A 13,323-nucleotide genomic window follows, 5' to 3' on the forward strand; every position below is an offset into this window, starting at 1 on the left:
ATGCCAATGATGAATGAACATACAAATTAATGACAGTTTCAAGAAGATCACTTGAACAAATTGATATTCATCCAAATTTACAATTTCAGAAACATTTATGGGAATTTGAAACCTCTGCTGTACATTAGATAAGTATTTTAGTCCGTACTGTATACACACATTTCACAACAAGAATAGGTCTCTTTGGTGTGATGTGATCTGCAAATACCTTATGCATGTGGAATACAAAAATCAAGGCATAAATTAGTTTTTAAAAATGGATTAGAAGGTTTTGCTATTTAACATTTTCTTGATTAGCAACCAAACATTTGATTAGCAATTTTATACCAATATTTTTAATGTTGCCAAAAGTTATTTGTATCCAAGATATAAAATGAGCAAAAATACAGCAGTTTTGTTTACTGCTGAAATAAAACATTAGTGAGATGGGTGTCTATAAAATGTAAAGTTTAGCTGCATGAAGGGATGCAATAAAAAGGCTCTGAAAAGGTTTTCAGTGCAAGGCTCTATGCAGCTGGGTCCAGTTGGTGTTGCACAGGGCAGTGTTGCGTATATTGTATGATCCACATGCTTCACCTATCAAGTTCAGATGTTTCATAAATCAAAAAAAAAAAAGTTCACAATGTTAAAGGAAAGTCAGACTAAGTAGGTAGTATGGTGTTGCGGAAGGCAGTCTAATTGTCAACTTCAGGTGAACAAGATGGCCCTTGCCTGTGATGGTTATGACTTTCAATATAGCATTAAACACTACTTTTGGGGCAAGGCATGGGTGCTAACAACCTCACTCCCAAGTCAAGTAGGCCAAAGCACATTATTCCACCCCATGTACATCCATGAAAGTGATATCTATCACCATTAGTACTCAGAGCCACTATCTCTGGTAATAGTACTTTTTATATGGGCTTTGGCACTTATTTCTACATTTCTGTTAATTGAATTTTAATACAAATCAAAGCACCAAACAATAATATAGGTGAGCCAAAATAGCCAGAATAGTCATTAGTAACCTGCATCCTGAACAAAATTGCACCCAATTCCTAAAGAATAAACCCAGTGGCAAACCACCAGTCCCATATTTTCCCATATTTCTGGAGAAAACCCCAGATCTATATACCCGCTCCTCTATTAGCATGCAGTGATCCTGCTACTCCATTAGCATGCAGTTATACATATCTCTTTCCCATTTGGACAGTGTGTGCGGGCGGGCGGGCAAGACATGATCCCCATAACATTGCAATATTGCACTTTGCCTGGGTTCATGCAGTAGACAGAAGTTTGTGGTAACAAGTGTGATCAGAATACCCACCACATACCAAATCCAGACATGTTCGGATCAATGGCCAGTTCCTGCATGAACATCATTGACAAATGATTAAAAACGGCACTCCAGAAGTTTTGGATTAAGGGGCATTGCCAAAGTATATGGCAAAAAGTGCCCCTGTAGGCCTGAAGGCATAAGCAGTCCGGTGTCATGGCACAACCATATTTAAAGAGGAAATTGCGTGCATAGTTAACTCAATTACATTTTTCAATTGGGGAAATCAAGGCTTCCGGACAATCTTCCAGTTCCAGTGTACCCACACCATCTTCCAATTTCTGCTTTGTTTTAAGAAGGACTCAGGCTGGAAGTTGAGGATAACCTGGTAAAGAGACAAGATTGCCCTCTTAGGGATGAGCTCATTGATGACGTTGGCCTCTATCTGGGATTGTGCCGGGAGATCATGCCCACCCCGGAATTGCATGACAATAGCACGTTTGAACTGGGTATTCAAGAAAAATATTGTATGTTGATAGTGAAAATCGTTGTTTGAGCAGTTCAAAGGACATTAAGCCTTTCTCAAAAATAACATTGTTCAGCAAGCAAATAAGCTTGAGTGGTCATCATCTAGCAAAGCTCAATTTACGAATTTAGGGGAGATCATTATTGCCCCATAGGGGGCACTCAAAGTTACCACTACTGGCCATGCCAAAACCCCAGTGGCCATCTGGTCTTTGGGACTTTTAAGAGTGGAGGAGATTATTACTGGTGCACTCTCTGGCCATTAGCCCTTTGCAGTGAACAGGGAAAAGAGGGTGGAGAGACCCCTCAGGGCAAGAGAGGAATGCAGGGTGAGCTGTTCTTTCATTGAACAGGGTAAAGTAAATAGCAAGTGACAGTTTAAGAAGCAAATCTACAGAATTGCATAGCAAATTGCTATGTGACACTGCTTATTGTATGCCTTGAAAAATAGATGGTAAATGTAAAGTGTTTGGTAGAATATGGAAATACACTACTACACTGCCTTGCCTACTTCTATTGTCTAATGTGTGAAATGTAAGTGAGGGAAAACATAGTAGTTGATACTTGTGGAGAATAGTGCTCAATTTAATTTTTTTATGAACATGTTTTGTTCTCAATTATTCATTACGGCTCCTTGAAAAAGATCAAAGAAAAACAAACATGTCGCACTGAGGATGTTAAGAAATAGGTCATTAAACGCACTGAGGAATGTTAAAAAGCTCAGAGAAAATGGAAAAAGATTGAAACATATGTTCAAGGGTATTATTTACAGTTAAGTATTTGAGAAAGAAATATGTGGGTTTCTCAATGAAAAAGTTAAATCAGTTTTACTATTGTGGTGTTCCAACGGAAAAATATGAGTACCATTTTATTTTGAATGTATACTGAAATGGAAAGGCACCCTTACAACTGAGGTATATATGAATCTAATGCAAGTCAAAAGACTAGTGCGCTTTTGGCAACTGAGGCTAGGTTACCCTAAAAGATATTCGACATTAAGAAGCGGCCTTATCCACCCCACAACCCTCTCTTTTCTTGGGTAGTTTGGGGTTCTGAGAATTCAAATTAGCGCAGCACTTGGGTTTAACAACCTAATTCCCCCAAAAATAATTTGGGTCCAATTTGATAATGCATTGCATTAGTTACGACAAAGAATAACTCTTACCTGATTCATCATTAAAAGAGGTAAAGCTGATAAGCATCTGCACATTGACCTCTCCACAACCATTAACCAACAGCCTGAAATCTTCTGCTGTTAAATCTTCCAATGAGTTTTTTGGGAGTACATCAAGCAAACCTTTTCTCATTGCCTGAAATAAAGAAGGCACAATTAGGCTTCAGAATATAGTTGTGAAAATATCAAAAGGTCCATGCATGCTAGAAACAAAAGCCATGAGAAATGTCTTGTGCGATGGTGGGATGAAAATATAAGCGTGTAACTTTCAGGGTGAAAATCAGACATTCTTCCTTTTGTGATGTGAATAGTCAACTAAATGCTAAGTAAGAACATTCCACATCTTGCTCAAGAATACTGTAGCTCTTGGATTCTGCCAACCTCTTAATATAAAATGAGTTACTTGAGCGTGCTAGATTCAGTCCATACACTTCATTGGATGTCAGGGTTTGGTATGTGCACTTATAGGAGAAACAAGTGTGTTGTTCAAAGGCAACAGTAAAACATAAGTGCAGATGGCAGCTGTGAGGGTGCTACATGGTTTCTTCATATATGGTTGTGAAATAGCAACAGAGAACCACAATGTGATGGAGTTAAATGGAAAACGATGGCAGATAGCGACCACTAGGCCATCAAAGTCTGACATAGATGAACAAGTTACTTACCCATAGTAACTTTCTTTCGATTGGATGTTCCTCCGACGTATTCCTCATTTTATGATAATTATTCTTCCAGCTTCAGCTGCTGTAAACATTTCCACAGGGGGCGCTGTGTGTCATCTCGACCCTCGAGGGCCCATGTTCGACTGTCGACATCATCATTAGTATAAATAGCAATTACCAGGCGCACCATAGACAGTAGGCTCCAAGAAAGTGTGAAGACACGCTTAATCAACAGTGGGGTAGACTGGGAGGGGCGACGAGGAATACGTGGGAGGAACATCCAATCAAAAGAACGTTACCACGGGTAAGTAACTTGTTCTTTGAATGGATTGTGTCCTCCCACGTATTCCTCTTTTTAAGATAGACTCCCAAAGCAATAATAATTTGGTGGTGTGACTATGAATTTTATTTCGCCCTTAACTGTTATCATGGACTGAATGAATGACTGCTTTCCCAAATTATCCTTCTTGATTGGAAGATGAATCCAAGCAGTAATTTTTTTACACACATGTGAACAGATGACCAAATGGCCGTTGCACATGCCTTTAACTGGAACACCTCTCTGAAGAGCAGCAGAGGTTGCCATGCCCCTTGCGGAATGTGCTCTCAAGTTTTCTGGTCGGTTTCTGCCTGCTAACCTGTAACATTACCCAATAGCCAGGATGGTCCATCTGGACAGGGTTTGTTTTGTCACAGCCAACCACACTTTAGGACCTGTATAGCCAACGAATAATTGGTCATTCTGATGAATTTTGGACATTGATATATAAAGTGGAGCTCTTCTTGGGTCCAGCCTATGTAACCTTTCCTCCTCCTTTCCAGGATGAGGTGATGGGTTGAAAGTTGGCAAAATTATCTTTTGCGATAAGTGGAAACCAGAGACTACCTTTGGTAGAAAAGAAGGTTTCACCCTGAGAACAACCTTGTCTTTATAGTAAACAGTGTGTGGAGGTTTACAGGAAAGTGCCTGCAACTCGCTTACCCTGCAGGCTGATGCTATTGCTAGTAGCAAAACAGTTTTCAAAGTTAACAGTCTTAATGGGCATGAGTGTATTGGCTCAAAAGGAATGCATGTTAAAAAGGTTAATACCAGGTTAAGATCCCAAATAGAGACTTGGAATGGAACTGGTGGAAATACATTACTAAGACCCTTTAGAAATTGAACAAATCAGAGGGATTTTAAAATATGAATCCTCTTCTGAAGAGCGCTTGAAAATAGACAGCGCAGTCAGGGAACCTTTGATTGTTCAGATCTAGAGCCCAGATTCGCCAAATGTAACAAAAAAGAAAGCACCATAGTTATATCACAAAGAAAAGGGTACACATGCTTATTCTTGCACCAACTGCTGAACTTGTTCCAATGGCAGCAGTACAAAGATTTTGTCGCTAGCTTTCCGGACGAAAGCAAGATCTCCATTATGTCATCCGGGAGGTCCCACTCCTTATATCTCAACATCCCAGAAACCATGCGTGAAGGCTGAGAGTTTTGACCTCTGGAAGAGAACCCGACTCTCCTCTCGCGAGAGAAGGTACTCCCTTTGTGGAAGATGCATTGGTGGGCAGATGGACATGTCCAGAAGGTCCGGGTACCTCGACCTCCTGACCCAATCCAGAGCAATTGGGAACATGGATTTCCCAAACTTCCTCAATCTCCTGATCAGATGAGGAATGACAGGGACTGGAGAAATGCGTACAGAATTGGAAACTCCAGGTCCACTACGAACATGTCCCCTAGAGCTACTCTTGGGAAATTCCCTGGAGCAGTACAGTTCGCACTGCCTGTTGACACTGGTCACGAACAGATCCTCTAGAGGGGTTCCCCAAAGTGTGAAGATCGCTTGAAGGATTTCCTGAGCTAGCTCCCACTCGTGGGAGACTGTGCTCTGCCTGCTCAGAGCCTCCGCTGCGGTGTTCTCTACAGCTAGGTGGACTGCCGATAGGGAGATTCCTTCTTGAATTGCCCAGAACCAGAGCTGCATTGCCTCTCTACACAGTGTTCGTGACCCTACACCACTTCTCTTGTTGAGGTAGTACATGGCCACTGTGTTGTTGGCCATTATCAGGACATTCATTCCCCATACAGGGGGCAGAAAGGCCTTCAGCGCTACTCTGATTGCCCTCAGCTTCAAAAGGTTGATGTGTAGTTTGGACGCTGATGGAGACCAACAACTGGCGATTGTCAGACCGTTAGCGTAGGCTGCCCACCCTGCGAGTGAGCCGTCCGTCACTACTGTTATCTCTGGCCATGGCCGCCAAAAGGATTCTCCTTTCAGAATGTTGTCCTTGTGAGCCCACCACAGAAGATCATGTGCGACTCTGCTTGGAACCTGAACAGTCTGACATTCTTCCCGAGAATTGGGACCATTGAGTTCTGAGAGACCACTGGAGGCATCTACAGCAGAAAAATGCAGGATGCCATGAAGCCGAGCAACCTCAAAAAATTCAAAGGCTTGAAGATGCTGGGCACTCTGGAATTTGGTGACTGTCTGCAGAATGTGTTGAGCCCTCACCTCGGGTGGCCAGGCTTTCCCTGAGGAAGTGTCCAGGACTGCTCCAACGAACTTGAGTCTTTGAGATTGCATCATGTGGGACTTGTAATTGAGGGAGAAGCCCAGACTGTGGAGAGTGTGGCAGGTGGGGCTGAGATGTTCCAGGGACTGTTCGGGAGAACGGGCCCTGACCAGCCAAAAGCCCAGGTAGGGGTAGACGTGAATCTCCTCATTTCCGGAGACTAGCTGTCACCACCGCCATCAACTTGGTGAAGACCCTTGGGGCAGAGGTCAGCCCAAATGGCAGAACTCTAAACTGATATTGAGAACCACGAACAGCGAACCCCAGGTACGTTGTGTTTGTGATGTATTGGCACATGAAAGTAAGCATCCTGATGATCCAATGATACCCTCCAGTCCTGGAGCGGGCGGGCCTAAAGGATCTGAGAAAGGGTAGCTATATTGAACTTCCTTCCTGAAGAATTTGTTTAAGTTTAAGTCCAAGATGGGTCTCAATCCTCCATCCTTTTAGGCAATTAGAAAGTACCGGGAGTACCAACACTTGTTCCTCTCCGCCACAGGTACCGGTTCTATAGCACTTTCTCTACCAGGGTCAACACGGAGCGAATCTGGAATTTTCAAAGAACTGTTCCCCGGTGGATGATCCAGGTGCCTTTTCAGAAAGGGAAGGCAGTAACCCTGGGCTACTGTTTCCAGTGCCCAAGCATCTGAAGTAAAGCCCTGCCATTCTTTCTGATGCTGAGAAAGTCTACCACCCACAGGGGTCTTCAGGCCTCAGAGTGGTTTTGAGGCGGCTGAAGCAGCGGCTGAGGGTAAAACTGCCACTGCTTAGGCTGACTTCGCACCTCTCCCTCGTCGACTACGAGGGAACTTTCTTTGACCTCTATGACTGGCCTGTCCTCTTCCAACTGAGGAGTAGATTCGAAAGGACTTACCCTGCCAAGATTATGAACCAGGCTAGGAGTGTTGAGGCTGTCTAATGGCGTCACTAAGAGATTTAACTGCAGCTTTCGAGGTCTGCAGCTTTCCCAAACTTTCCTCAGCCTTGCTGCTAAACAGCCATGTGCCGTTAAAGGTCATATTGAGGAGTCTAGACTGCACATCCGGTGCAAATCTAGACTTCAACCACGCAAACCTGCACAGCACAGTGCTAGGTGCCATGGACATGCTAATGCTATCAGCAGTATCCAGACCTGACTGGAGGCATTCACACATTGCTTCCTTACCATCATTGATGATAGCCAGGAAGCAGTCTCTTTCTTCTCCTTCTGCCGTGTGGTCAGCCGCCATAGCTACGCAGTCCCACAGGGTAAACATACATTTTGACAAAGCACAAGTTGTGTTTGTTGATTTTAAAGCTATGCTTCCAGCAGTAAATATTTTTCCAGCCCAGGCATCCACTTAATTGTAATCCCTATTGGGAGGGATAGAAGGATATGCTGATTATTTAATAGACGTAGCAGCCTGCACCACCGAACTCTGATGTTGGGTGCTTTGTTAAATATTCTGGGTCACTGCTGGATGGCCTATATTTTTTTTGCAAAGTTCTTATAGATTTTGTATACTCTGGCCTGGTGGACAGATGTATAGAAGGCCAACCTATATTGTGACAGGGACAACTCTGGGGAGCTGTAGCCAAACCAGTTCGGGTAGCAGTGACAAGCGGACTAGGCTAAGTTCTTCAGAGGTGGTGAGCTTGTAAGGGGTCCACAATGAGAAGAACAAGTTACTTTCTTACCTGGTAACGTTCTTTCGATGGGATGGTCCGACGGCGTATTCCATATCTATGACAGGTAATGTCCACAGCTGTGCTGCTTCGGAAAATCTTTGGCCTCTGCGTTGATGACGTCGATGCGCCGTCCCCGAGGACCTCCTCCGACGGCCGATGTCTCCCGATGTGATAAGTAGGACGCACGATGCCCATAGCCTCAGTTATAGTTTTGTCCCAGAACGTGTGCCACTAGTTTTCTGCCAGTCAGACACACAAGGCCTTGCGGAACGCAAGCTGCAATCGCAAAAGAAATTCTGCAGCGGGGAAGGCAGGGAGGGAGCGATATGGAATGCGTCGTCGGACCATCCCATCGAAAGAACGTTACCAGGTAAGAAAGTAACTTGTTCTTCGAGGGGATTGGGTCCTCCGACGTATTCCATATCTAGGACAGACTCCCAAAGCAGTACCAAGCAAGGAGGTGGGAAAGAATTTAGAATACAAATTTAGCATGCCCAATCAAATTGCGGAATAGAGAACTGCCTTGGCAAAGGCCAGATCTTACCCTCTGATGGAATCGAGGGAGTAGTGACGTACAAAAGTATGTACTGAAGCCCAGATGGCTGCATCACAGATGTGACAAACAGGAACTCCCCTCTGCAGGGAAGTAGACGCAGCCACTCCCCTGGTAGAATGGGCCCGCAAGCCAGCCGGAGGATCCTTACCTGCCAAGCGGTAACACTCGGAGATAGCTAAAATAATCCAACGAGACAAAGTCTGTTTCGTCACAGCTTGTCCCAAACGCTTTCCAGCGTAACCAATGAAAAGTTGATCGTCCACTCTGACCCGGGACATGCGCGAAATATAAAAGCTCAACGCTCTCCTAGGATCAAGCCTATGGAGCCTCTCCTCTTCCTTACCAGGATGTGGAGGAGGATAGAACGCCGGAAGAACAACCTTCTGGCTCAAATGAAATTCCGAAACCACAGTCAGAAGAAAAGAAGGACGAACTCCAAAGACAAACCTGTCCTTATGAAACACAGTGAAGGGTGGCTTAACTGAAAGTGCCTGTAACTCACTCACTCTGCGAGCGGAAGTAACCGCAACCAAAAACAGTTTTCAGAGTTAACAGCCTCAAAGGGCAAGAATGTAAAGGCTCAAACGGAGCACCCATAAGAAACTTAAGAACAAGGTTCAAATCCCAACCGGGCACCAGAAAAGGTGACGGAGGGAACACATTAGTGAGCCCTTTCAAAAACTGCGAAATTAAAGTAATCTTAAAATAGGAACACTCTTCAGACGAGCGCTTAAATATGGACTGCGCCGCCAGGTAACCTTTAATGGTCCCCACTTGCAAGCCCCTGTGGGCCAAAGAAAGCAAAAAAGACAGAACCATGGGAATGTCACATTCAAAAGGATCCACATTCTTAACTCTGCACCAGTTGCAGAACTTTCTCCAACGGTAACGGTACAGAGACTTTGTTGCCGGCTGCCTGGCCGAGAGCAACACCTCCATCACGTCTTCAGGGAGGTCCCAATCCTTATACCTCAACCTTTCAGAAGCAAGCGTGAAGGTTGAGGGATCTGACCTCTGGATGGAGAACCTGACCCCCCCCCCTCCCGTGAGGGCAGATCGTCTCGGTAGTGAAGACGGCGTGGAGGGCAGATGGACAAGTCGAGAAGGTCCGGGTACCACATCCTCCGGGCCCACGCCGGAGCAATGAGGATCATCCGGGAACCGAACCTCCGTAACCTCCGCAGTACTTGCGGGATGACGGGGACTGGAGGAAACGCGTACAGCAGTGGGAATGACCACTCCACCACGAACGCGTCTCCTAAGGCTCCTTTTGGAGGAAATTCCCGCGAGCAAAACCTTTCGCACTTCCGGTTGACACTGGAGGCGAAGAGATCCACTTGAGGGGTCCCCCAAAGGGCGAAGATCTCCAGGAGAATCTCCTGAGCCAGCTCCCACTCATGAGAGATCGTGCTCTGCCTGCTCAGAGAGTCCGCCGTCTCGTTGTCTCTGGCCAGATGAACAGCCGAGATCGAAACTTCCTGCTGGATGGCCCAGAACTCGAGCTGTATCGCCTCCCTGCACAGCGGAAGTGACCCTGCCCCCACTTTTTGTTGAGGTAGTGCATGGCCACCGTGTTGTCCGTTAGAATCGGGACACTCTTTCCACGCACAGTCGGCAGAAAAGACTTCAGGGCTAGCCTGACGGCCCTCAGCTCCAACAGATTGATATGGAGTCTGGACTCCAACGGAGACCAACGGCCGCTGACTGTCAACTCGTTGGCATGAGCTCCCCATCCCGTGAGGGATGCGTCCGTCACGATCGTCACCTCCGGCGAGGGCAGTCAAAATGGGGCCCCCTTCATCAAATTGCCTTTGACGGCCCACCAAAGAAGGTCCTGGGCGACCGAGGACGGCACCTGAACAGGGTCCGAGGCCTGTCGGAGGAAAGAGACCACAGGAGCTTGAGTGCCCACTGCAAAGATCTCATCCGCAGAGCCTCTGTCACCAGAAGAATGCAGGATGCCATGAGGCCAAGCAGTCTCAAGAACTCGGACGCTGGGAGATCCTGGGCAAATCGAAACTTCACCATCTGCTGAATGTGGGAGGAAAACACAGCCCCAAGGATGTGTTGAGCACTGCTCCGATGTACTGGAGCCGCAGTGTTGGCATCAAATGGGACTTCTTTAAATTGAGGGAGAAGCCCAGCTTGTGAAGGGAGTGGCAGGTGACGGACAGACGATCCAGGACTTGCTCGGGAGAGCTCTCCCTGATCAACCAATCGTCCAGGTAGGGGTAGACGTGAATTCCCCCCCCTTTCCTGAGATGCGCTGCCACCACCACCATGAGCTTGGTGAAAACCCTCGGGGCGGAGGTCAATCCGAACGGCAGGACCCGAAACTGAAAGTGCGAGTCACCAACCGCGAACCTCAGGTACTTCTTGTGCCTGGGATGAATCGGCACATGAAGTAAGCATCCTTGAGGTCGAGACACCAACCAGTCCTGAAGTTGAAGGGCCTGGAGGACTTGAGAAAGAGACACCATCTTGAACTTGTCCTTCCTGAGGAGCTTGTTCAAACCGCGCAAGTCCATGATGGGTCTCAATCCCCAGTCTTTCTTCGAAATAAAAAAATAAGGGGAATACCATCCCTTGTTCCTCTCCGCTACAGTCACCAGTTCTATGGCGCCTTTCTCCAGCAGGGCTTGAATTTCTTGCGCAAGGAGCGGATCCGGACTCTTCAAAGAGAGGTTCTCTGGTGGATTGTCGAGAGGCCTCTGCCGAAAAGGAAGACAGTAGCCGTGGGTTATGATCTCCAGAGCCCACACATCCGAAGTAATGGCTTGCCACTCTACAAGATGCTGCACCAGCCTTCCCCCAACCGGCGAACCATGGGACCTGGCCTCATGACTGAGTGGTAGCGGCTGCGGCGTTGCCTGAGGGCAAACTGCCCGAGCGGCCTTGGCACCTCGAGTACCTTTGTTTCCACCTCTGGCACTCTTATGGTGGCCTCTGAGACTGCTAGCTCCCCTCGCTTTACTGAAGGATGAGTAATAGCGAAAGGAACCTCCCCTCCATTGCTGTCCCAAAGTGGAGGTTGGCGAACTGCAGCGCTCAACGACTTCGCTGCAGATTTGGAGGTCTGCAACCTCTCTAGGCTCTTGTCAGCTTTGCTGCCAAAAAGGTGTTCACCGTCAAAGGGCATGTTGAGGAGCCGGGACTGCACATCAGGAGCAAACCCAGACTTCTGCAACTTCGCAAACCTGCGCATTATGGTGCACACCGCCATGGACCGTCTGACACAATCTGCCAAGTCCAAACCCGACTGAACGGTCACACACATGGCATCCTTGCCATCCTGAACCATAGCAAGGAAACCATCCCTTTCGTCCCCTTCGGGAATATGTTCAGCCGCTAATGCCACACAATTCCACAGAGTGTGTGAAACGAGACAAGGCACATATGGAGTTGGCCGCCTGAAGCGCCATACCCCCTGAAGAAAACACTTTCTTCGCCCAGCCGTCAAAACGTTTGTCGTCCCTATCCAGAGGGATGGTAGGTTACGACGCCTGCTTTGCCGGGGCCGTAGCCGCCTGCAACACCAAACTCTCCGGAGTGGGGTGCCTAGACAAGTAGCAGGGGTCGCTACTGGCTGGACGGTATTTTTGCGACAGAAAAGGAGTCTAATATTATAGGTCCAGTTAACATATTTTCTGTAGCACCAAACCATCCGATCCCTGTCTTTGTACGATGTCGTGTCCACTGATGACAGAATTCTCCCCTTTTCATCCAGATAACGACCTCTAAACCTTTCCAGATTTTACACAAATGTGCACCAGGGAGATGGGTTTCAGATGATAAAGTGTCAGATTTTTAACATGCATACATTTGGAGTGAGACCCTATTTTCGCTAGCAACCCCCCAGAATACACCACAGGGTCCTAACACCTCTTAAAATGTGCACAGAAAAATCACAAGAATAATGATATTACTTATATAATTCTGACAAGTCCGCACTATGAGTTATCTATCTTTTTAAAATTATGCTCTGGTCAAAAAGGGGTGTGGCTAACCACATCACATGGTGGAATAACTTGTTTATCCACTTCTACCAATCCAGCTTGTTCACAGAGGCACAGCTGCCCCCCAGTTTCTCCTAAGAGGAAGCTATTTTACGACGCCCCCAATATAACATTTGCCTGAGTCAAGGAAGTTGCATTGTTCTGTCCCTTCCAGTTCCCAGGTGCTCCACCCCTAATCTAATCAGAGAGGTGTCAACTCCTTTTGGCAAGGGGCAGCAGGATGCAGCTAGGCCTGGGAAGAGTGGCTGAGCAGGTTTCAACTCCTGTCGGGGGTAGTTGTCAGGCAGAATCCAGTTTCATTAAGCCAGGTTTCAGCTAAATGTCACTTTTTGTTCCCAGTTTAAATCAAACTTACAATTTTTACATATACATTAAATAATTACTTCCTTCAAGCCATTTCAGAATATAGTTTTACATTGTATCCACCTCTTAGCAAGTCTTTCCTTTGCCTGGTTTTGTTTCATTTGTTCAGTTTTACACAAAAGTCTGGTGGTTTTAAAACGCCGGCTTTCTGATAGTGGTGAGTACCGGTATTGCAACCATTTTTGGGATTAAGAAAATGAATTCCCCACAGTTCGGAGTTGCTTTTTGGCAATCAGCATTGCCATTCCCAATGGTTTCAGGCTACTGTGTGCGTAGCCCAATGGTGGTTTTAGGCAGTGCCCTCCTGTGCTCACAACATAGGCAAAAATGGGTGGCAGCCTATTCTTCATGTTTTCCCTGTGCACTCTTTGGGGAGTTCTGGCCATCATGATGTTTTCCATGCCAGTACTGCACAATTTTATGGTAGGGCTTGGATGCATGGGTAAAAACATCCCACAGCACAATAGTAATAAACAAAGTTAGATATACATTCACTTGTTATAGGGAATAATACACATCACAAACTCCTGCAA

General features: G+C 46.3%; 1 protein-coding gene across 9 annotated transcripts in view; it reads right to left on the reverse strand.

The window, feature by feature from the left end:
* Positions 1-13,323, reverse strand: part of UBR5 (ubiquitin protein ligase E3 component n-recognin 5) — a 2,447,509-nt gene that overhangs the window by 67,443 nt on the left and 2,366,743 nt on the right. For all 9 annotated transcript variants that reach the window (XM_069621460.1, XM_069621458.1, XM_069621459.1 and 6 more), the window contains one exon: positions 2,946-3,090. In XM_069621460.1, the coding sequence (XP_069477561.1) occupies positions 2,946-3,090 (145 nt within the window). The remainder of the gene's footprint in view (positions 1-2,945; positions 3,091-13,323) is intronic.

The sequence above is a fragment of the Ambystoma mexicanum genome, chromosome 5q, assembly GCF_040938575.1.
Source record: "Ambystoma mexicanum isolate Mex_15411 chromosome 5q, UKY_AmexF1_1, whole genome shotgun sequence".
NCBI classification, from domain to species: domain Eukaryota; kingdom Metazoa; phylum Chordata; class Amphibia; order Caudata; family Ambystomatidae; genus Ambystoma; species Ambystoma mexicanum.